The sequence below is a fragment of the Corvus kubaryi genome, unplaced genomic scaffold (assembly GCF_017639235.1).
Source record: "Corvus kubaryi isolate FWS band 111438036 unplaced genomic scaffold, C.kubaryi_AGA036_p1.0 37328, whole genome shotgun sequence".
In the NCBI taxonomy this organism is placed as follows: domain Eukaryota; kingdom Metazoa; phylum Chordata; class Aves; order Passeriformes; family Corvidae; genus Corvus; species Corvus kubaryi.
In genome coordinates this window covers 2199517-2220243 of record NW_024581106.1, presented here as the reverse complement: position 1 = coordinate 2220243, position 20727 = coordinate 2199517, and the positions used below count along the sequence as shown (strand labels likewise).

Here is a 20727-nt window from a genome sequence, read left to right as displayed (position 1 = left end):
CAGGTGTTGTCTATGCTTCCCTTTAATATTTCCTGGCACAATTGCAATAGATCAAGCTGATTACCTGATTTTCGGTGTGGCTCTTCGGATCTGACAGTGAAGACAAAATTATGCATATACAGAATGGATGCTAACCTGTGACTCATTAGAGTCTTTTGTATCCTAAATTTGATCTTTTTTCAACTTCATGTGATTATACTTCAGAAAACTGTTGCAAGCTTTTCCTTTCATGCTTTTTTTTAAACTTAAATTTGGACAGCTAGGTAACAAGTACACTGTCAACAAACAAAAATAGTGATGGTGTTTAAGAAATAATTATACTTAAATTTGTGTTTCTCCCCACTTTCTCAGCTTTTAATATATTAGCATAATACACATCTCTCTCCAATAATCATCTTGGCACAGGATGAGTAAGATTAAGGCCAAGTGTGATAGCTTCAAATAACAAAAGGTTTGTGGTAAATGGTGACAAGTTCACTGAATTCAAGTGTGCTTGTGGAAGTAGGAAAGAAGGAAAGTTGGAAAGCAGAAATATATGGTTTTGAGATAGAGAAGTGGATGTCAGTTGCTCTTAATTCATGCCAGTAAATGAGCAGCTTCTCTACCCTTGTGCAGCATTCTGGGTGTTGGTCATGCTAAACAGTTGGATTTCACAATAATAATAGGAGATATATAGTAAAGAACCTTTGTATTGCTACAGTGGGAGATGTGCTGCTAATTCAAGGAATTGCTGATGGCACTTGTAAGCATGCAAAGCTTTTAAACAATTCTGCACATTAGTTGAAAGCACCTAATAAATTCTGCCCTCAAGAAAGTTCAGTAGGGCAAACGCAAGCATGTCTTACTAAGGAAGCAAAACTTAGTCTGAAGCTATGACTTGCCACAGTTACACAAATCTTGCAGTAGTTGTGTATGGGTCTAATGATTTCTCTTTTTTGCCTTCCAAATCTCCCAGGAGGCCCAGAGCCTGCAATGCCTGATGTAAGTACTATTTGTGAACTACAGTTAGTTGTATAATCCTAGTCTTTTCAAGAAGACCTCTGCTTTCTATTGCTTTTTCTACTGCTTTAAAATGTTGATCAGATCTGTGAGTACTGGCTAAGATTTGCTTTGTCAAGGAATGGTTGCTTTCTGTCTGTTTAAGAAAAGGCTAATTTATGTCCTTGTCACTATAAAGCTCTAGTGTTGGTAATGGTTTCTGTTTCTCACTTTAAAAAAAATGTTTTAAAATGTGGAGTGTTGATTTCATGGAATGAGGATAATATTGTTTCATTTCTATGCTATATTAGCTCCCAGTCCCATCCATCAGCGCTCCTAGTCGTCGGGTTTGGGATCAAGAGGAAGAGCGAAAACGACAGGAAAAATGGCAGAAAGAGCAGGACCGTTTATTGCAGGTATAATTAATCTCCATAATCATGGGCTGTCAATCCCTTGTGTGTAGCAACAAGGAGGGAAAAGTAGCATGGGACTTCTGCAATTCTTCTTTCTGATGGCCGGGGGAGACTCTCAGATGCATTTTCTGGCCTGCACAGTTGCACACCGTAGGAATTACTCAGAAAAAAAAAGAGGACAATGTTTTAGTGAACATCAAACCCACAGTGTGTATTCACTAGAGCCAGAAGTGCTCAATCTTCACAGGGCTGGTATCTTCTTAATGACAACACAATTTAAAGGATAAGGGAAGATCTAAGGGGTCTTCATTTTGAATATGAATTGTATTTTTTTCCCCTTAAGGAAATTGCCTCTAGCCTGAGTTTTACCTTCAATTAACAATACAGCCTTGTATTCGTGTACGAAGAGGAGGCAGCAAAATACCATGCGTAGGAGCCTGCTAGAATCCTGTTATTTAGCAATCAGCTAATCAGTTGGAATCAGGCTGGTTCCCAGGACCTCTGTGAGTCAGAAAGCTGAACCTGCTAATGCAAAACCACCTTGATAACCAGTTGCTAGAGCTGGAGGGGAGTGTTGCAGAGGGAAGGGGCATTGTTTGCAGTGTTAGCACAAAGACCCCAGGTAGTTGCAGGGTAGCACAAAGACCCCAAACATACGTCTCTGCAAAGAGCTCCGCTTAATGAAGTGTAAGCACATTCAACCACATTCAGCAAGACACATCTCTGCAAACTCAATTCAAGTTTGTTGTCTGATGGCTTGGAGAGACATCAACGAATATCATTTACTCTGTACATGCCCTCTTTTGCAGTATTCAACAGAAAACTCTGATGTCAAAGTACAAGCACAGAAGCTCTGTTGCTTTTTGAATGTTTCATGTTTCGTTGTTCCTTGTTGCTTGTAAACTCCGCAAGGCAGCAGCTGTACCTTCCTAAACTTATCTGTGGTCTCTGTTATGGGTTGGATGTTCCATTTGATACCTGAGGAGATGGCTTAAAAGAGTGCAAACCTTGGGTCCCCTTTCTTGAGAGCAGACTCAGCCATCTGTCATGACTTTTCTTTGTTTCTCCTTTTTTAGTCCTGAAGTGATAAATTTGACCAGAGTAATAATGATCTTTCTCTTCCCCATGATCCTAGTAATGAACTCTCAAATAACAAAAAGTCTTTCTTTGCTTATTTCCAGCATCTTAGAAGGAATACTTTTGACATCCTTAAATATTTTGCTTTTCCCAAGATAAAACTGATGACTGACAAAACCACCAAAACATTTACTGTGTGTTTTGAGCAGTGCTTTAAGACAGTGTATTGATTTCATACCAAATCTAGTCATAAGACAAATTTCAAGGTCCAGAGATTGGTTTTTGTTTAGGTAACATTTCAAAAGAATTAGAGTTCTTGCTCACTATTTCACTTAGTAATCTCTTTATATTTACCATATTAATGTGCCTAATTCCAAGTTAAATACAGCCACTCTGTTTTTCCAGAAATACCTTAGATAGCTGAGGTTTTTGTTCAAATGCTAACTACACTAGAAGACAGGGACTATTACAGATATGAGGCTGGTTGTTGTGAGACTCAGTGTGTAATAAGCCTGGATTCTCAAAATTCAGTTACAGAACTCCTTTGGATTGTATTTGAGCCAGGATTTCATTTGTGGCAGACCTAATATTCTAGTGGAGCTCAGGGATGGTTTTTTTCTGGTCTGTTTGGTCTGTTAAAAAACGCATTAAATTCCACTTGTACATTTTAATGAAAATAAAAAAAAATCATGTTTCTTGTTTGCATGTTTAACTTCAATCTAACCTAACAGGAGAAATACCAACGAGAGCAAGAGAAACTGAGGGAAGAATGGCTACGAGCTAAGCAAGAAGCAGAAAAAGAGAGCTCCAAGTATTTTGATGAGGTAGGCTGTGAGTAAAGCTTCCCTAACTAGTTTCATGAGGGCTTTTTTTCCTTTATACTAGATGCATGCAAGTGGGCAAATAATTAGGCTTTTTATGTCGTTTATCTTCTCATTTTGGAAAATAAATTGTTGTTTATGACTTGGTAGAAAGAGATTGCAAAAATGGAATGGAAAGAGTAGGTGGTATGTTTTGAGATGTGTTGAATTTTTTGCTCTTCCTTATGGGCTAGTTAGAGAACTAACAACAAAAATATGTTGGCAAAAAGTCACAGCATGTATTAATTACTGTGATCATAAATGATCACTTTTGCTGTTTATTTACCACCTGATGCTACTTGTTGGAATTCTGCTTCAATACTTTATTGTGAAGCATGTTCATAAGTGTCTGGCTGGTTACTGGCAGACAGTTCATCTGATAAATTTGCATTTATCAGCTTCAGATTTCCAATCATATATTTTAAAACACTGAATATGTGTAGCTTCTGTAGATGCTGACTTTTGTGCCTGTTGTTTGTGGGAAGATGAACGAGTTTTTTCCTGAGTATGGGAACTGTCTGAGGTATCTCTTCTTTACTGCTGAGTGCTGCTTGAAGCATCCAAGCTAGATCAGTTGTGTTTACAGAGTCATTAATAAGTAGACCATAATTTAAGGCTTAGGACGTTAATAAGAAAGTTTTTTGAGTTGTTAGAGGACTTTGTTGTACAAGAATGTAAACCATTTCGTATTTTTTCTGTAATTAGAGGTTTTGATGGCCCTATAAACATTATTTTTTCCCTGCAACTAAAACATCTTTTGACCACTTAAAGGCCTTTTCTCATCTTTGAGAGAAGAGTCACGGAGTAGGTAGATCTGAGGCTTGACTTTGAAATGGTAAGAGAATGGAAGAGAGTGGGAGATTGCTGCACATGAGGATTCATGTGAAATTCATTGGTCTGATATAGATTGCAGTGTATATCTTAGGGCATACACTCTTAAGTAGGTCTCAGGTTTCTTAGTCAAAATAGTAGGGAGAAATGCTGGGTATCATGGAAGGGTTTGTTTTCCATGGGTATTTAAGTGGGGAAGGGATGGCTTGACATGTAAGAGATACTTTAGAAAGCAGAATGTTTCACATAGTTGTGGCCGCGCTGCCTGTGGCGCTTGCTAACGCTGGTGTGTGGAATGAAGCTCTTGAGTTAGGACAATGTGAAACCAAACTGTGCCCTGTGTCTTGCACTGGAAGTTCTGGGGATGATTTGTATACCTTCTTACCTTATAGAATAAATAAACTTTTCTGAGTGAGCAATCTAGTTAAAAAAGAGGTCCCTTCCCTAAAAACATGATTTTTTTTTTCTTTGCTACAGGAGCAGACTGTTCTAACCCTAAATACAACATCCGTCACTTCTCAGGCTCCACCTGTGTCCAGCTGGAGAGCAAGCCCTGAAGCAAATACTCCAGAGGAGCGAGAAGGAGATGGAGGAAATGAGCTGGCAGCAGGCTTACTGCATGAGGAAGAAGGAAGGAGAAGGCTTCAGGAGGAAGGGAGGATCCAGGAAGAAGCAACCCGGCATTTTGAGCAAGAACGGGAACAAGAGCTGGAGCTTGAGAGACGACGTAAAGAGAGGGAGCAGCAATATGCTGAGGAGCAGAGGCTACAGGCAGAGATGGAGGAGCAGAGGCAGCAGGCAGAAAGGCAGAGGGAGGTGTCAGTGGAGGTGCCTCAGTACCAAAGGTGTGCACTTGTGATAGGATGTACTTTCTCTTCCTTCTGCAAATTCAAATCCATTTCTAATGGGAGTGTGTCTGTCCTTAGTATAGAAGGATGTTCATGTAAGATTCATACTGCAATCAGTAGATGCACAATACCATATGATAGTCTTTCTTTCAAAAGATAGAAGGATCAGGCATAACACAAAGTCCTTCCCCATGAATCAAGTGCTATATTACCCTACTTAATCTTTTTTTTTAATGGGATGTAAATACAGTAATTACAGCCAAATGGAAGATGATCTGAAACACTTAAGGAGATGATTTTGTAAGAATTCTGCACAAGCCTGTAAATTGAGAGCCAGTGACTCAACAACATACAGGGCTTCCAGAAGAAATACCAAGTTAACACTTTTCCAACAAATGTGTGACTGATTTTTCCAGATTTCTCTCTCATTTTAATTCAACAGTGTAAGAATAAATCTTAATTGCAATTTAACTACTGGGTTAATTTGTCAATGAGGGATATCATGGTATATGAGTGAACAGTTACTGGCTTACATATCATAGCCTGTTAGAAATATCCACTGCAGATTATTTTTTAATCTCCTTTATCTTCTTCAGAGCTTAATTTAAAAAACAAACAAATCCCCTCCTATTAGTTCACAAGTTTGTGTTCTTGCCCAGAAGTTTTCAGACTACAGTTACAGGAGTTTAATCTGTCTGAATCTCCTCTACAGGAGATTAAACCAGTAACTTTCCCTTATTTTGTCTGCATTTACCTTACTGCCTTGTGTATGAATTGCGGTTTCTCTTGAGGTTTTTCTCCTTTTCTTATGTATATAATAAGAGATGACTGAAGATAACACAAGCTAAGTCTTGGGAGAAGATAATATGATTAAGAAAACTGCATATATTTGCAGAGGAGGTTGTAAGACCCAGAGTTACTTTAACTTAATCTAAATGACTGCTGCTGATATGCCTGCTGAGCAAAGCAGAGACACAATGCTACAATGGCTGAACAGGTTCTTCTTGGCAGCAGAACCAGGGTAACTTTACAGTTTTAGCTTGTCCCAGTTGCAAGATTATAGGACTTTGTGCGGTAACTTATTAAGCTGCTGTAATATCTGCATATCTAAATTCTTTAGTCCATGGGGATTTCATTGCTTCTGAGGTTGCTGCCAAAGGATGTGTTTTGCTAAACATGGGTGGTTTTGCTTAATAGTAAAGGAACAAGTTCAATGAAAATGGGCTTTAAAATATCTGGTGTTAAATATTTGCTCTAAGATGATATCCAAAGATAGGACTTGAAATCTGAAATGTTATATTAATGCCTGCAAAGGCATAATACTTGCTGCAAAGTGCTTTGAGGGAGGGGACAGGCAGCTGAAGAGTGTCGTCTGTGGAACTTTGTGAGTTTATAAACTGCACCTGTACAATATTATAGAATAGAAATGTAATTTTTAGAGAACTGCTGTGCTTGGACAAAACTTTCCTCCTGGCTTTGAAATGGATGAGATAATCACTGTTGTATACTGTTGCTTGTAATTTTTGCAGCACCTTAGCCTTTAGGATTCTTTTAATACATCTGAAATTTCTCAGTTTTCTCTGGGTATACTTACTGTTTGCTCAATTTCTAGAAAATTTTTTTAAGATGTATTTTATCTTTATTTTGCCTCTAGGCATTATGAGCGCTATGAAGTATCAAAAACAATAGAGGATCGAGCTGGCCATCCTCTCATTGACAGGTAATAAGAAATTCAATCAATACATAGTTGAAACATCTTCAGCAATAATCATTCTGGCATGCTTATGTTTGGATTCCTTGTCACATCACAAAAATGTCATTTCAGCCAGTTTTTCTGACAACTTTTCTTTTTCTGCCTTCTTTTATCAGTTGTATTTCTGACTGTTAAATTAAGCCCCCTTAGAACTTTAACTGTTTGGGGTGTTTAATTCAAACTGGCTTTTTCCTTAAGGATCTCTTTTGAATATTTCCCTTAGGAACTATTTATGTCTATGTGTGTCTTTTTCTGTATATGAACATAATTGTATCTTCTTTTTCCAATAGGCGTTATGAGCGTTATGAAGTTTCTAAAACCATTGAGGAGCAACCTGGCCAGTCATTTGCTGACAGGTACATATGATATTGAATGTCAACACCCACTGTAGCATCACCATTTCTGTGTTAGAAAACATTTAAAATTCTAATAAACTTTAGTCATGGCAGCTAAATATGTATACTTTGGATTGCTGCTGTGTTTTGCAGTTTTTATGGCTTGTTTTCATACTGAAAAAAAAGCAGCCAAATGTTTGTCAAATTATACGCTGTGTTGTAAGCAACAGTTAGTCGATGGGATTCTACTGGGAGAAGTAAGACTGTGATGTGGGTGGTACTAGACTTACCTGGCTGGAAAACAAGTTCAGATACTACTGTGGTTGTGCCATAGCGTGCTCTACAAACTAAGGTGCAGTCATCCCAATTAGGGTTGTGCAACTTGAGAGAGTAAACAAGAAGGGAAGTAAGAGGCAGCAGCAGCATATTTATCAGAGAGATAGTTGCCCTTGTAATTTACACAAGTTATTTTTAAGCTACAATCTCTTACTTTACAAATCAAGCCTCTCTTTTGGATCGCATCTCACAGTAGTTCTGAAAGATGACTTCCACGGTGTATTTGATCACTTCTCATAGTTGGAGTGAGCATACCTTTCTTACATAAAGAGGAACTCCAAAAATTACAAGGTACAATTAATGGATCTGTTGCTAATGGAAGATCTAAATCTAACTTCAGAAGGAGCATGCACTAAATAGTTACATATTGCATATATGTGTGAGGAGGACACTGCTTTTTTTCTTCACTACAGGCAGCTATGAAGCTGTTGCATCTTCTTCAATAAATAATAAAATGGGTCTGCACCATAGGACAGACAGTAAGAACTTAAGGAAGCAAGACATGATGTAGTTTATGCTTTATTTGTCTGCAGATAAAGGATGAGAATCCCTCAAAATGTGGCTATGCAGCCAATGCTGTACATGTAAACACATTAATGTAGCAGCTTTGAGTTATGACCAAAGGATTTCTGTTCCTTTGTGAGTTATTTTAAGCTAAAAATTTGGGTGGACTACTTGAGACAAATAATACAGCACAGAGGTATTGGTGAAGCTCCTGCTCTGTACTGTCAGAAAACCAATCTTTTGCCATTTGTCTTCCTGTATATGACATTTGTTGAATGACATTTCCTGGCTAAAACTTGTTAAAAAATTATGCTGCTAGGTATAATCAGTCAACAATATTTTTTTCCAAAAACAATCTGCATGCAGTGTTTGAGGAGGTGATTTGCTTACAGTCTAGTAACATTGCTGAAGTATGATTTAAGTTTCTCATGAAGCCAAATAAATTGTAAATCTGCTCTGAAAGTTCTCACTTCTTTGTCTGACTGTAGTCTTCACAAAACTTACACAGGAAAGGACTTAGTTTTTTACATGCTTTTGTTGAAGCAAGTTACAGTGATCAGTTCCTTCTACCTGAAGCACCGACAATTTTCAATACAAAATTTTAACTTTTTATTGGTGTTTATCTACTGACATCTAAATATTAACATATTGACCTTTTTTTCCCTTAATATCCTCTTGGTCTTTAGGTATTTTTTGCCTCTTGTTTTAAGTACAGCATAAATTGTTGATAGGAGGAATGGTGAAAAAACAGGGACTGTTTTTCTTTAGAAACAAGATGACTGTTCTATCATCTGCAATAAGAGCTTTGTCTGTAATGAGGTCTTGTAATTAAAGTAGAGAAATGAATGGTTTTATATCCTTAGGAATAAGTCAAAATCAACTACAGAACTGAATGAATTCAACACAATCAGAAATGGTAAGTACTGTATAATTTCCATTATATTTAACTTTTTTGGATAGGGAGGGAGGGGGGAGAGTAGGAGAAAAAAAAAAAAAAAGATGTGTACATATAGTCACCCTAAGAAAATTAATTTTCAGAGTGCTTTTTGATAGCTGCATTGTATTTCATACTGTGCCCCAATTTGATGAACTTTCAACAGTAAGAGGAAAATCATGCAGTCAACATAAAAGCTGAGGACAAATATGATTAACTGCCCTCTTGAAGACATCAGTAGCAGTGGTTACAAATGGCTCTTAGATGCCTAAATTTTAATGACTGGTATTTACATGAGATTTTATGTAAATCAATCATGCAGTCATATCATTGAAGGTATATGTTGTTTTGATACTTTGACTCTGTCAACAAAAAAAAAGGCTGCACATACCAAGATGCTGAATGTATTTAGTACAACTTTTTGTCTTCATATTTTCAGTTAGTACAATAATAACAGAACAAGAAGTTATGAGCATGAGCTCTCAATATGTCACAATGGCTTCTGTCCTGGACTCCAATTCAGTTGTATGACTTTCGTTATATTAGAGGAATGTGTGCAAAGCAAAGAAACCGGTTTTATAAATATGTTACAGTCAAAAATGCCTGCAAGCTACTTGTGTGTCTAAAACATGGTTAAAAAAAGTAATTACAAGCAATCAAAGAAACGTAGATGTATTAGGGGCTATACTGCAGATTAAAAATATTGCTTTCATACATTAAAGCACTGTCATTGAAGCTAATGAGAAAGTTAACTTCCACAGTATTTTATAATGATAATCTATAGCAGTAAATCCAAGAGCAAATCTATAGACAGAGCAGCATTTGGAAGGATTGAAATTTCAATTGAATGACTTATTGCTGAGTAATTTTCCTAATTATTTTTACCCTAAATAATAGGTATTGGATCTAGGAAATAAAAGATTGTTGCCTTCCGATATGTCAACACCTATTGGAGAAAGATTGCTTATTTGTTTCCCCTTCCAAATTTTTGAAGACCATCTATTCCATAAATTTCCTTGTGACTCAATAGTTAACACATAATCCAAATAACAGAGAAATTATCTGAAAGATTCCCCTCTCCCCTTTGTATCTATATAAAGAATATAAAGCAGTGTGTTTAGTGCCTTGAAGAAAGAAAGAAATTCTTGTAAACAGAGACAACTTACAGAAGAAGAGAGTATGAACTCTTAAACAGAAAGACGGTATCCCATTATTTAACTACGTATTTTACACATGGTTCAGTTTGTATTGGAGGAAGAGTCCAAATTATGGCACTAAAAGAGGTCATGCCCTTTTAAAAAGAGGAGTGTGTGCACACAAATGTCTATGCATATACACTTCAAAAGTGAAGGAAAATGTATTTAATCATTCTATAAAAGGCTACATTAATGGAAATACAAACAAAAAAATTTTAGTCATGATGCATTGACAAGTTTTACCCAGCTGTAAAAGGGAACTGGAATAACTTGTGAATGGTGTGATGAACAATAGCTCTTGGAATTAAGCCAGAGTGCTGACAGGACGATAACTGCTTTTGTGCCTTGAGGTGTCTAGCTGATGTTTGCACATGTTGTCTGCACAGGTACCCAGAGCAAGTATTCAGAGAGGTCCTGGAACATGGGTGAGTCGCAGAAGAAGTCTCAGAAGGAGCAAAACCTGTCTGCAGCAGAGTTGGAGAGACAGCAAATCCTTCAGGAAATGAGAAAGAAAACATCCCTGCACACGGACAGCAGCTGGATTAGGCAGCGCAGTTCCAGTATACATAAGGAGCCCGTTAGTCTGTACAGCAGTAGTATGAGGAGGTAGGAATCACATTAAAAATTAACTCTGTCTCTCATCAAATATTTTTGTTTGGTTATTCTGGACTTCAGCTTGTATTACAGAGCATAGAAACAAACTGAGTCTGTGAAATGCTGTAAGGTAAACTGCATAGTAGCATAGATAGAAGAAAGTAGCTGTATTACAGCTGGGATTAAATAGGTTTTTTGCAAATAAGGAATGTGGATGTGACCTGTAAATAACTCAGCTGCTTATTTCTTGATTGGCATAGCAGCAATGGAAATCAATAGTGTGCCTTGTAATTGACAGATGTGTTTAAGAATTTCAGCATGGCAACCTGTTTTGGAAACGAATTATTATGGCTAAGGAGTATACCTTTTTCAACACAGAAATATGTCAGAAAGTTTGGATAGCTTAGTTTTGCTTTATTTAGTGTATGAATGTTGGATTTGTCACTCAGGAAACAGCTGAGTTATCAGTCAGGAGAGTGTTTAGTTATTGGGCCAACACCTTGTACCTGGGTGATGCTATCCAGCCTGGGTGGATTGTTGTTTTTGATCTGGTATCCCTTGGAGAAAACATAAACAAACCTGGTATCTGAGGTCTGTTGCTGTACTGTGGATTTTGATACAGTTCACCTTGATAAGGCTGCAGTGAAGTGTTTTGCTTTTATAAAGTAGTTGTTAAGTGCCACCTCTTTTCCCTTGGCTGCTTTTTCCCGTGTGAACTATAGCTAGACAAAAAGCATAATTTGCTACTCATACATTTTAAATCAGTACATGAAGAATATTGCTCAGAGTCATCAAACAAACATATTCATCCTAGAAAATATTAAAAATGTGAGGATAATGGCTTTCTCTTAAACAATTCAGCATATAGCTCTGTTGCTCCATCCGTACTGCCATTTACATTTGAGGTGCTTGTATATTTATTACAGAGGGGAGTCTTTGGACAATCTTGATTCTCCAAGAATGAGCTCGTGGAGGCACCACTCATGGCTGAACCAGTCTGCATCCTCTTCATCTCTGTCTTCTAGTCAAGATTTTAGTCGCCCGGTGTCCACTTCAAACCGGGCCTACATGTGCACTCCTTCCTCCAGCAAAGCACCTCCTGTGGCCACCTCTGCGAGAGCCCCCTCCATATCCCAGACAGCTCCCCGGGCTCAGTCTCCCCTCTCTACTTCCCAGTCAGGGTCCCAGACACGCAGCAGGTGAGTGGGTGCCCATTTTCCGGGAAGGTACAAATGTTGGGCCAGCACTAAAGAGCAGATTTTGTGTATATGCTGGGCTTACAGCAGTGTTCTTGCCCGTAACATTGGCAAGTACCTGGAGTTTTCTGGCTGGAGGGGACAGTGGAAGTACAGGCTGGTATTACCTTCCTACTCCAGTCACTCAGAAAATTCCCCAGGTTTGTCATCACTGCTTGACATTGGTTAAAAAAACAAAGGAACTTGAATAATCAATCTGCAGTCTCTGAGCTGTGTGTTGATTACCAAAATGATGAGCAAAAGCCTGTTCCAGATGGCATTTCTGACATTTATTTTCCTTGGTTTGTTTTAACAAAAGATTCCTGAAACCCACGCTTTATGACCCTCATCTTGGTCTCTCCTCCCCACTTCCTGGCATGTGGTCAATATCATCTTGAGGAGCACTCAGGAATGCTCATAACCCATGACCCTGGAGAATTACAGAGTAGGATGTTGATTTTAATCTAGGAGGAGAAAGCAAGAATTGCAACATATTTTGAAACAAAAATGGAATTCAGCTGTGGTAGGGTAGATAACTCTGCTGTTTTATGTACTTGAAACATTTTAAAAATACCTTGGGGGTAGTACTCCAGAGAATCATCCCACACAAAATTACATGTGTTATATATAACAACAATGAACACTACTTCACTAGCTCTTACACTCTCAGGCACTAAGTGATAAATTGACCCTTTTTTTTTTTTAGCTAGTTTTTTCATTCTTTATGATGTAAGAAAATTACCTTCTTGACCATATTTGCTTATCTCGTTCTCACTTCCATTTGCTAACACCTTGGTAGATCTATGGAAACTGACCTCCGTATGGCTTACATTCAAAGAGTTAACATAATATTTTATGTTCAGGACTAGCCTTCTTTTATCTAACAAGGTGCAGATGGTGGGACTTGGAAGGGGTGCTTGCTAAAACTTAGCCTTCTGGATAGTTCCCCACAACTAAGAAGGCAGGAGCACAAAATCTGTGTTCTTACTCTCCAAACTTAACAGTACACTTTTTATTTATAGAAAGTATTTTATACAATGAAATATATGCCAAGAATGTGACCGAATTTCTTAACTTGTTCCTATGTAAATTTGATCTAAATTATAACGCTTCAGCTTTCCCTAGCTTTCAGATCTACTCTAAATAACATTAATTTTCAGTTTATTTTGCCTAAGCAGCCTAATAGTCCAGTTTTTACCCATGTGTTTTTTACTTTTAATCTCAAAAAGTGTTTGATAACCCTTCTTTATCTTTTAAACATTTTCAAGCTGTTTTTAAGGTTTTTCATTCTATATTTAGGTCAGTCAGTGGGAAGAAAATCTGTTCATACTGTAATAACATTCTGGGCAAAGGAGCAGCCATGATCATTGAGTCTCTTGGTCTTTGTTATCATTTACATTGCTTTAAGGTGAGAGCTGGGAGTCACATCGTGAAGGAACAGGAACTAATCAGGAGCACGCATGGCTACTCAGTGTTATGCTCACAGGGATTCTTACTAATCAACTGCTTTGCCTTCTACTCTTGACAGCGTGGTGCATGCATATTTCCATGAGGCAATCCCATTTGCAGGCATTCAGCACTCAACTCTAGAAGTGTTTCTTAAATGTCAGAGCTAACAAGTAGGACTTTGATAGGTAAGACGAGCACATTGACTGTGAGATTAAAGATTTCCTTCTTCAAATATGTGGCAAAATACCAGAAAACGCTGAACCACTTCTCCCAGAGAAAGCAGCTCCTCTAAAAAAAACAAAATCTCAGCCTGCACCGTGGCAATTGAATCATTTGAGATGACCCATCCTTTCTAAGCTAACCTTAGCAGACAGTGTTCATTGGTGCTTTCCAAGTAAAGGCACGCTGGAAGAGCTCAACGTGGCAGGATAATACCTAGAACAAAACCAAAAGGTGTGTTTAGTGCTACTCAGCCCTAGTCAGAAACTAAGTGTACTAGCTCATGCCCAGCACTGAGACCTAGACCTACTTACATGATTTCCATCAGCTTGGGACATTTGCAGAGCTGAAAGAACAAATTTCTGCCTGCAAAAGACACCAAAGCAGTCCTGTGCCCCTGCCCTCAGACTAGATGAGGAATTAGACTATAACTTGGAGGTGCTGTTGGACCCTACCTCTTCCCTGACTTCAAGAAAGAGATTTCTGTGCCTAGTTCCGAACACTTGTCTTCTGTGCCCAGCTCAAGTGCATCACCTGGAGTATTACTAGAGATTGACTCCAAGCTCTTCCTGGTCCTGCCTAACTGAGCAGGAGGGACAGGACAGGACTAATCCATAGTGATCAGTCACCATTCTCTTTTCTGCAGGACATGTATTCTGTGTGAGACAATCTACCTGTAGCTCGTAACCTACATAAGAAAATGCCAAGTTTCTGTTTTTCAAATTTCTGAAAATTAATGAGCTGTTGAACTGGGTGCCATCCAAAAGATTCATTACTTGGTTAAGCAGGGAAACTATCTGCCCTTGGTAAGTTCAGTCAGGGGAGCATTATGTTTTGGATTACATTCCTTCCAGATGTGGTTCATATTCACAGCAAGTACATGTTTAGCCACCATAGCTAAATAGTTTAATGTTAGCATGGCAGCAGTCATGCTCTTTATGTGTTTACGCAAGAAAAATTAAATCAGCCCCATCTCTCCAAATCAGAACTTGTTTCGGTGATGCAAACCCAGGAAATTGGGAGTGCCTGAATATTTGCTGCTTCGAGTGCCAAGGGACTGAGGACACCAACAGCATGTAGTGCCTCATGGAAATCTGCAAGTAGCACACCCAGGTGTTCTGTGCCAAAATTCCTGTGTCTATGTAGAGAACAAATTTTTTTTGTGCCAAACCAGTTTTAGTTTTCAGAGAAACCAAAGTTCAAATTAGATTTAATGAACTAATGTCTAAAAACCGTCTGCTTTATGTTTGCTTTCTTGGTGTATCTCTGCTATTCATTGTCCAGTCGTTGCCTTAAAATATTTCCTCAGGGTTGGTTGCATTTTGATCTACTAATCATTGTACATTTGCTTCTAGTGATTGTGGGGTTGTGGTTCAAGCTTTGTTGAGCTTAATCTGAGCTGCTTTTGAACAGCATTTTTGTTTCTCAGTATTTTGGAAGGAGTTGCTAATTATTCATGTGTGATACAGTGTGTTGCCTGTGGATGTGACCTCGGTGGATCCCGCTCTGGAGCTGAAGTCAGGATCCGAAACAACAAACTCTTCTGCAACGACTGCTATATCAGATTTAAAAGTAAGGCAATCCAACTGCAGCATGCATGACTATAGCTCTTCTCTGTGCTGTACAAACTCAAGTGTTTGCACAGCTGAGCCACTTGATAGCTTTCATGTTTAGCTTTAAGTTAGTGAATAGGTTCAGCAAGGTTTGATTGCCAGTTTCTGTCTTTTGTAGAGTAGTCATTCCTAACTTCTAACTTGCCAATAGTTGATTTTACCAACTTGTTATTATGCAGTTTCAAGCAGACAATATGGTATAGTCATCTTCCTTCCTTCATAGATCTGAGAAAGTGGTGTCAAGGAGCTGTCAGGTGCTAAACAGGCTTGTCTTGATAACAGAGAAGCCTTTTTGAAAAAGTGTCTGCATTTTCTTAAAAAGTAAGCTGAAATATGTATTTAATTCAGTCCTAATGCATACCTGGAAAGCAATTAGTTTATCTCGTGCAGATGGCGCAAATGCTGGTTTCTTTTTGCAATGCTATTACTATTGGAATTATAGGTCTATAATTGGTTATTCATTTAGGTACAAGTTCAGGAGGAATTGATTTACTTACAGATCTTAATTAAAAGGTGCAGTATAATTTTTTTCCTTCTTATGGTTTGCAGAATTCTGATTTACTGGAGCATGATGTTAAGGCTTTGTATAGTGGTATTTAGGTCTTTTTTCCTGCTGTCATAGATGATGGTAGACAACCTCCTAATTTGATAAGTGTCAGGAGTTTTATATGGCTTTCTTTTTATGTAGCAAGTATGGAATTCTCTAGGATGATAAAAATCAGGGAAGGGAAATAATTTCTGAATTACTTCCTGGGAAAAATGTCCGTGTTTCTTTATGAGCCCGGCACATTTCTCTCATGGTGGATCAGAAGGCAGTGAAGGGAACAGGATATTTATGCTAAGGTGTTTGAGCAGCAACTGGGCAGCTGCTGGCTGTGAAACCTAGCTCAGGAAAAGAGAAGCTCTGCATCTGATGCTGTTGCTGTTTGCAGGCTCTTTTTGACTTCCATGAAGACAAGTCACAGAAATGATTACATGGTACCTGAGCTAAAACCAGAAAGCGCAACACCTCGTGAGGGTAACAGCGCATTCACAGAGGCTAATGTTAAGTGCAAGGATGCCGCTGTGATCGGTGGAAGGAGGAGGAGAATCGCTCCCTTCCATCTGGAGGTGATCCAGGGCACTGGATCCCACCATGTCTAAGTTAATGTTCGGAGAATGTATCTCCTTGTTGATGACAAGACTACACTGAAGTGACTGTGTTCCTATTTGAAGCACCCAAATGTATGAGATTCACTCTGGAGTTTTCATGTTATTTTTCTCTCTGTCTTTTCTTTTGGGGGGATATATTGCTGGATGAGTTGGATAAGTAACTTTATTATGGATGAATTGCTATTTAGTCTCTCTTTGACATTACAGCCAATAAAGTCACAGCAGTGCCTTTCAGAAGCAGAGCTGATCTGTGAGGAAACGTTTCTAATCCCTTCCCTTCAGACTGCATCTACTTGGGCCAGTGGGCACCTCAAAACATAATTGTATGAGATACAAGTAAAATCAGGAGTTTTAAAAACTTGTAGGTACAGAACAAAGTATTCAAATTAGTGATTAGTAATTGGAATCAGCTATTCGAATAATACAAAAACCAGCTATGCAATTACTGCAGTGAAAATGTATTGGCAGCACAGCACTGGCCTGTGATGTGGATTACTGTTTTTTACAGTTGGCATTTGACATCAACCTGGCTAATTATTTGTTAGTTTGGAATGTGAACATGTTGGCTAAAAGGTTTGATAAACCATAGGGGTTATTAATGTTCACTGTGCAATTTTATGGTGTGATATTTTTGCACATTTTGGTGTTAATTTTGTGGTTTACACTTGGAACGCTCTAGTGGAACACCACTGTATTGGCAGATACCTACAAAGATATGCAGAGAGAAGATAAAAAAAAAAGTTCTTTATAGTGTTACAGTTATTTAGCAAATTTTAATTTCATTACTGAAGGGTAAATTTAGAAAAACTGTCACTCTTTCTCTGTGCTAATACTAAAAATAATTCTTAAGAATTTGGTAAGGTGCATGTTCTGTGGAATATTACTTGGCCTGAAATACTTGCAGTGCTATAATTGGATTCAACTCAAATTTGTATTGTTCATTAAATTTGGATTGCTCGATTCAGAGTGTATACCTTAGTATATGTTCCCATTTTCAATAAGTATTGGACATACCATTTTCTAACTATTTAAAACCGAAAAATATTAATTGTTGTCACAAAGATTCTTCAGCAACTTAAAGTTTCTTTTGTGTCTCCTTAACAGCTGGACAACCAACCTCCATGTGAAGCAAATGAAGATATGAAGCCACTGTTGCAGATACAAGAAGAGGTGATTGCTGCTGATGTAGATCTATAAATATATCTATTTTGTGTATGTGTGTTTTTTTCTAAGAGTAACTCTTGCTTGTCTAGTCTTCATAGCAATACCTTGTATTCTTCTTATAACTATTTTTATTTATAAGAAAGTAATTGCAGTAAGGAAATAGCTGGGAAAAATGCTTTCACATTTTCAGCTTCAAGTACTGAGAGCACAAGAGAGAATAAGTATATTTTCAGTAATAACTTCAAAATATTTTTGAGGCTTATAATCAACTAGTTGACTTTCCAATGGTATATGAAGAGGGTATTTTGTTCTAAGCTCCTGAAATGAGCATTAGAGAAATAGCTAATATAAATATATATTTGCAATTGCTGTCTTTATTTTTGACATATACTGAAAGTGAATTCTCTAGGTTAATATGAAGCTGCATTTAAATGCACACAAATTTTTGCTTTCCATATGCTGGTTTCTAAAATTATGTGCTTTTTTGAAACCTAAATACAAAGAATAATCTGTTTGCTCAGTGGTGTTGGCATAATATTCTGTGGAATCCATTTAAGGGAGAGAGTTTTCTTTTCCCATTTGGAAATGTAACTATCACTCTTTCCTCTGCAAACTGAGTGGAGAATGGTTGTTGAGTTACCATATATTTGTAAATAAAAAATCTGATGTTGCAGTTACTAGAAGTTTTTGTCCTTTCTGTTCAGCTAAACATGTCTAAGGTAATGTGTGCCAATATAAAATTGTTTTAATTTCATCTTGGGAAAAATATTTGTTCTGACAAGATTAAGTTGTTCACCTAAATATATGCAAGAACTATAGTTCTTCCTTTTCTCTTTTCCTTTGTAGTCAATGTCTAAGTCTGTGTGCAGCTTTTTCATCCTGTTCCTCATGCTCTTTCCCTTGAGCATTCAGTACCAGTGGTGAGACTAGATGCTCATCCCTGAAAAACAATTGAAAGAGGTGGACATTCCTCAAAATTTCTCTGCTGTTGCTAGAAATGAAGTGCTGAAAATATTTTTGGGTTAGGTTCTGCTCCTCTTGAAAACACAGCTGGAATGTGCACTATGTCTCAGTGGTGGCTTCCAAATTGTTTTGGTCAGTGGCTTCCCCAAATCCTTTCATGCCCGGTTACGTACCGTTCTGTGTCCATGTCCTTGGAAGCAGTGAAAAAACACAGGCTGTGGATCAGAGGAATTTGGGGGAGCATTTTGTGGATAAAACCGAAGAAGAGGAAGCTGGGAGGTGTTGGAGGGCTCTTGAGTGGTGAGCTTGTATATGGCACCATGAAGAGCTGCAGTGAGGCTGCCAAAGCAGCTTGGAGTGCTCCTTGCTCTCAGGGGATTTTGGGGGGCTGTGTGGGTAGGAGAGCTCACAGATTGGGAAGAGAGATTGTGGCTGTGGTAGCTGAGGGCAACAAGGGAAGATCGTGCTGTTTTGGCATAGTGGGAGAACTTCACCGGTACTCCTGTAATTTCTCCTACTTGTAACTGAATGCTGCTTGCTGAATTACAAAGTGCCAAACATTAGTTTTAATTTTTGCTTTAAAGATTATCATAAAAATCTAAAATGCCTCATCAACCAAACTTGGTCTTGGCTTTTGGTATTCAATTAAAGACTGGTAAAGATATTTAATTTGGTTTTTACTGTTGTGGTAAGTAATGACATGGTAGACCATAGATGAGAGCACTGGGATATGAAGACCCTAGTCCTCAAGTACAAACTATGGAGGGATAGTCACACTGCCTGCTCACACAGCTCTCTGGAGTCCTCTCTGCTGCTTGTGGAAGAAGCTTATTTCCCTGAGAGCTATTCAGAATAGGATTCCAATTTAGGTGCTGTGCAGATCTGGCTCTCTGTTAATGCACATACCTGATGGAGATGGTGTGGATGCCCCTCTACATGGCAGTTTTCAGACTTTTATTGTAGATAGCATCTACAATAATGAATGAATGAGCAACTGTCCCCCCACATTCCAGATACCTATGGTCTCCACTACCAGCCCTGAAATACACTGCAAGAGACTTTTTCTTTTTAGTCACAAGTCAAAGTTTCTCAATCTCTAACCAATGAATTTATCTTAGCCTATCCATTACTCCCCCTCTCCCAGCACTGTTACGCAGCAAAACTGTGAGAAAAGTTAGGGATGGCAATGCTGTCTTTTGTGTCTTGAGCCTGTCATATTTCCCTGTCCAAGAGAATCATTTGGGCATGGAAATTAGCTGGTGGTGAAAAATGGAAGGAGAGAAAATTCAGCAACCTGTGGTCTGTAATGCTGCCAGACTCCTGTCCTGTTGCCTGGAGTGGTGTGCTCTGAGCCAGGCTGGCTTCTCCTAAATGGTGTCAAGTACTTCCATGAGGGCTCCAATTTCATTTTCCCACAAAATGTCTGCAAAAAGACTAGGTTATTTAATTAGCTTGCTTGTGCACAAATGAGTGGGATTTAGAATTTAGTGGGCCTCAAAGAGCTAAAGCTGAAACTCTTGAAGAATTGAAGCTGAGTTTCCACCCTTGTTAAAGTCCTGATTTAAACAAGGCTCCTTCAGATATGCATTTGCTAATTCACATTGGCAAATGTGAGTAACAAAAATTCCTTCATCCCCTCCTTCCCTTGGGAGGAAACAGGCAGAGGAACTCACCTTATGAATGTTTTGTCTGTTTCAATCCTTGGTGAAGTATTTGGAGCATGTTGGGCTCTCAAGTCAGCAGACCTAGTAATTGACACAAGATGGCAGTGTGGAAGTGCACCTTGCAAATTTAAAAACCCTTTCCGTGGTTGTAATCTCATATAAAAGGGGTTGGATTTGCTAAATGATGCTAAAGTTGTGATGTAATGGAACTTTTTCTTAATCTTGGCCTTTTCTCCCCACCTGGCATCACAGAAGTGTGATCAATGTGCAGCTGAATCTGAGCCATCTTCTTGGTTTGTTTTTGTTTCCCATTTCATTAATTAGCTGCTGCTTAAAGCTAAAGAGAACAATTGCCGTGGAGAAAAATGAACTAGATGATTTCTAGTGGAGGTTTTCCGCTGTATTTTGTTGGATTCTTTCTTAAGGTTCTGTTCAAGGAAAAAGAACCAATTGCTCTCCCTCAGTTCATCAGATGCAAAATGCTGTTCAAGGTTACAGCCCTCAAATGCATGGGTATACAGGAGAGCTGGATCTCTGCATTGCCACTAAGCTCTGAGTGCATTTAGGGCTGTGTGCTCTCTTCTGTACTCTCAGGTGCATGGTGCTGCT

The 20727-nt window shown here is 38.4% G+C and overlaps 1 protein-coding gene across 18 annotated transcripts in view; it reads left to right on the top strand.

Annotated features, from left to right (window-relative positions):
- Positions 1 to 18168, top strand: part of LMO7 (LIM domain 7) — a 131997-nt gene extending 113829 nt beyond the window's left edge. For 16 of the 18 annotated variants that reach the window (XM_042029638.1, XM_042029644.1, XM_042029641.1 and 13 more), the window contains 12 exons: positions 956 to 981; positions 1290 to 1394; positions 3200 to 3292; positions 4637 to 5004; positions 6662 to 6727; positions 7051 to 7116; positions 8799 to 8851; positions 10452 to 10671; positions 11586 to 11858; positions 13194 to 13302; positions 15032 to 15134; positions 17432 to 18168. In XM_042029638.1, coding sequence (XP_041885572.1) covers positions 956 to 981; positions 1290 to 1394; positions 3200 to 3292; positions 4637 to 5004; positions 6662 to 6727; positions 7051 to 7116; positions 8799 to 8851; positions 10452 to 10671; positions 11586 to 11858; positions 13194 to 13302; positions 15032 to 15134; positions 17432 to 17454 — 1505 coding nt within the window. In that variant the 3' untranslated portion in view covers positions 17455 to 18168. The remainder of the gene's footprint in view (positions 1 to 955; positions 982 to 1289; positions 1395 to 3199; positions 3293 to 4636; positions 5005 to 6661; positions 6728 to 7050; positions 7117 to 8798; positions 8852 to 10451; positions 10672 to 11585; positions 11859 to 13193; positions 13303 to 15031; positions 15135 to 17431) is intronic. The other 2 variants (XM_042029640.1, XM_042029654.1) reach the window with 1 other exon arrangement.
- The last annotated feature ends 2559 nt before the right edge of the window (positions 18169 to 20727 follow it).